General features: G+C 38.5%; 1 protein-coding gene across 1 annotated transcript in view; it reads right to left on the bottom strand.

The window, feature by feature from the left end:
* The window catches only part of LOC106883681 (cyclic AMP-dependent transcription factor ATF-6 alpha), a 15320-nt gene that overhangs the window by 10523 nt on the left and 1661 nt on the right, over positions 1 to 3136 (bottom strand). Inside the window, exons 2-4 of the mRNA XM_014934783.2 lie at positions 1915 to 1982; positions 1486 to 1579; positions 115 to 254 (exon numbers count right to left, since the gene is read on the bottom strand). Coding sequence (XP_014790269.1) covers positions 115 to 254; positions 1486 to 1579; positions 1915 to 1982 — 302 coding nt within the window. The remainder of the gene's footprint in view (positions 1 to 114; positions 255 to 1485; positions 1580 to 1914; positions 1983 to 3136) is intronic.

The following is a 3136-nucleotide window of genomic DNA, read 5'->3' as shown; positions in this document are numbered from 1 at the left end:
AAAAAAAAAAAAAAAAAAAAAAAAGAGAAACTTCAGGCAATTCTTAAATTATGGATATCATGGCCACTTTTTAAGTTTTGAAATAAAAATAAAGCTCATGAAGATATCACTTACGGGTTTATAACTTTCTATGCCAGAATCAGAGCCAGGTGTTGAAGAAGGGGACAATGGTTCTTGTTTGATAGCCAGATCATTAGCAGATCCATCTGAACTGTTAGAGTGTGGTGACAAAGGCTCCGGTTTAAGAGTAACACCTGAATAGAAAATTTAATATTATTTAATAATTACAAAAAAAAAAATAATAATTGCAAAAACAAATTAGCAAGAATTTTATATTCGTTGTTTTATGTTTATTTAGGTGCAGACATGGCTGTGTGGTTAAGGAGTTCACTTCCCAACCCTGTGGTTTGGGGTTCAGTCCCACTGCTTGACACATTGGGCAAGTATCTTCCACTATAGTCCTGAGCTGACCAAAGCCTTGTGAGTGGACCTGAAAGAACTTGTATATGTGTATCCATGTCCTGGCATCGTTACGAGGAAATATTACTTGGCTTGAAAACAGATGAGAGCTGGTGACTGGAAAGGCATCTATCTGGCTGTATACAATTTGCCTCAATGAATTCTGTCAAAAGGCATGGAAGTAAGGAAAAGTGGACATTACAAGAAGATGAGGATTAGGATGAGTGGGGTGGCCTGTCGAGCTGTGAAATAATAAAACATCCAGTGATTGGTGCTAGGAAGGGCATCCAGTCACAGAAGCTATGCAAAAACTGGAATGCACAAGTGAGACATGTCCTACCTAGGGAAGTATTCTTAGAAAATGATGACTTATTTAATCCACATAGGTGCAGGAGTCGCTGTGTGGTAAGTAGCCTGCTTACCAACCACACGGTTCTGGGTTCAGTCCCACTGTGTGGCACCTTGGGCAAATGTCTTCTACTATAGCCTCGAGCCGACCAAAGCCTTGTAAGTGGATTTGGTAGACGGAAACTGAAAGAAGCCCGTTGTACATATGTATATATATATGTATATGTTTGTGGGTCTTGTAACTTAGCGGTTCAGCAAAAGAGACCAATAGAATAAGTACTAGGCTTACAAAGAATAAGTCATGGGGTTGATTTGCTTGACTAAAGGCAGTGCTCCAGCATGGCCACAGTCAAATGTCTGAAACAAGTAAAAGAGTGTGGGAAGTGGTTGATGAGATAAACTGGAATATGAGAATATGCTCCTCGATAAGATTTGAGGCCAATTGTACAACCCCTTAATCTCACATTCATTGTATTTCTGTGATGTACTACAACAACCTTTTCTTGCACTTGTGAAACCAAGGTAAGTTATCTTGATCCTGCCATTCTAAATGTTTAGAAATACGCTACAATAATTATTTTGAGAGAGAGCGAGTTGACATTTATACGGGTTTGTGGATAAAAAGAAAAATCTTGTCATCATATTGTTTGAAAGAGGCAAACCAGAGCATTGACTTACCATGAACCCCACTGTCTGAACTATCACTGAGATCATGCCAGCAGACCTCTTCAGTTAAAGGATTACACTGGATGGGACTGCTATTTATGGAAATCTGCCAAAAAAAAAAAAAAGACATCAAAGATAAACAATGATAAAAAAAAGTAGATATACAAGAACAGTCACATCATTATAAAGTGATAATCAAAAGATAGGTAAGAAGATGCAATTTTTCTGTCTTGCATTTCATGATGACCCCAGTCTTGTAAGACCTTTGCCAAATGTCCCCTGCTTTTATCTACTGAAAGCTGTTATGTCACTATGGAGTTAATTCCACAACAATTAAAAATCATGATAGTCTTTTTAAAAGTATTATAGAAACATAAATAGAATAATTTGTGGATTTTCTCATCCAAACCAAAGATTTCTAAGATAGGGAAATGGACTCACCTCAATGTCCTGCAAAGTTTTTCTACAGAGATCATCAAATGGATAAGATGTGTTCTTTTGAAATGCAGCTGAAAATTAGAAAGAAACTCAACCGTTATTAAAAGCAATATGTTTAGTAAAATGAAATACTTTCTCTCACTGTCATTTCTACCCCCCTCTTCCCCCCACCTTTTCTACACACTAATGCATAAGATGAATATGATTTCCTTCTTATTTGAACCCACAATGAAGTTCTGTAATGTTTAAATATATTTCATTTTTGCAGGTCTTACTTACAGTATGTTGGGACTTACATGGAGGACATAGTCTGCAAAGAAGGATTGGATTGAAAAGTGTGCACAAATTGAAATGTGTATTGGCTCTGACCCATCGCCTTCGCTTATAAGTTACCAACGCTATGCTTTTCAGAGTATGTCATGTAGCATTAAATTTTTGCCCCTGTGAAATTGTGACTTCTGGTGTGGAGCCTGTTACAAGGTGTCCTCCAGCCTGCAACTGCTGTGTTGAATGAGAGTAAAGCCTTGGTAGAATGATCTAGTGGGGAACAGAGGACATGTGTGTACCAACGCATGTGACAGATAGCTATGAGATGGAGGGTGCAGTTCTTTGAGGGAAATGTAATGGTACCATCTGATGTTCTTGATAGTTCTCAGGCCTCTGGTTTGGAAGCTGTCAATCCTCTTTGCCAGGGTCTTTGAGGGAGGTCATGTTTTTGTTAAATAATGTTATTATTTTAAAGCACTTTTAAGAATAACAACTGAGTATTTGTTGTTGGTGTGACTCAAATTTGTTCTGAAAATCAAGTTGACTGGGACTTCAGAGAAGAAAAAGAAAAAAGAATATAGGTGCAGGAGTGGCTGTGTGGTAAGAAGTTTGCTTCCCAACCACATGGTTGTAGGTTCAGTCCCACTGCGTGGCATCTTGTGTCTTCTACTATAGCCTTGGGCCGACCAAAAGCTTGTGAGGAGATTTGGTAGATGGAAACTGAAAGAAGCCCGTCGTATGTGTGTGTCTCTATTTGTGTGTCTATGTTTGTCCCCCTATCATCGCTTTACAACCGATGTTGGTGTGTTTACGTCCCCGTAACTTAGTGGTTCGGCAATAGGGTCCAATAGAATAAGTGCTAGGCTTACAAAGAATAAGTCCTGAGATCGATTTGTTCGACTAAAGGCGGTGCTCTAGCATGGTCGTATTCAAAAGTCTGAAACAAGTAATATATATA

The sequence above is a fragment of the Octopus bimaculoides genome, chromosome 10, assembly GCF_001194135.2.
Source record: "Octopus bimaculoides isolate UCB-OBI-ISO-001 chromosome 10, ASM119413v2, whole genome shotgun sequence".
Taxonomy (NCBI): Eukaryota; Metazoa; Mollusca; class Cephalopoda; order Octopoda; family Octopodidae; genus Octopus; species Octopus bimaculoides.
Note: the sequence above shows the minus strand (reverse complement) of the source record. Positions and strands in the feature narration are given on the sequence as shown.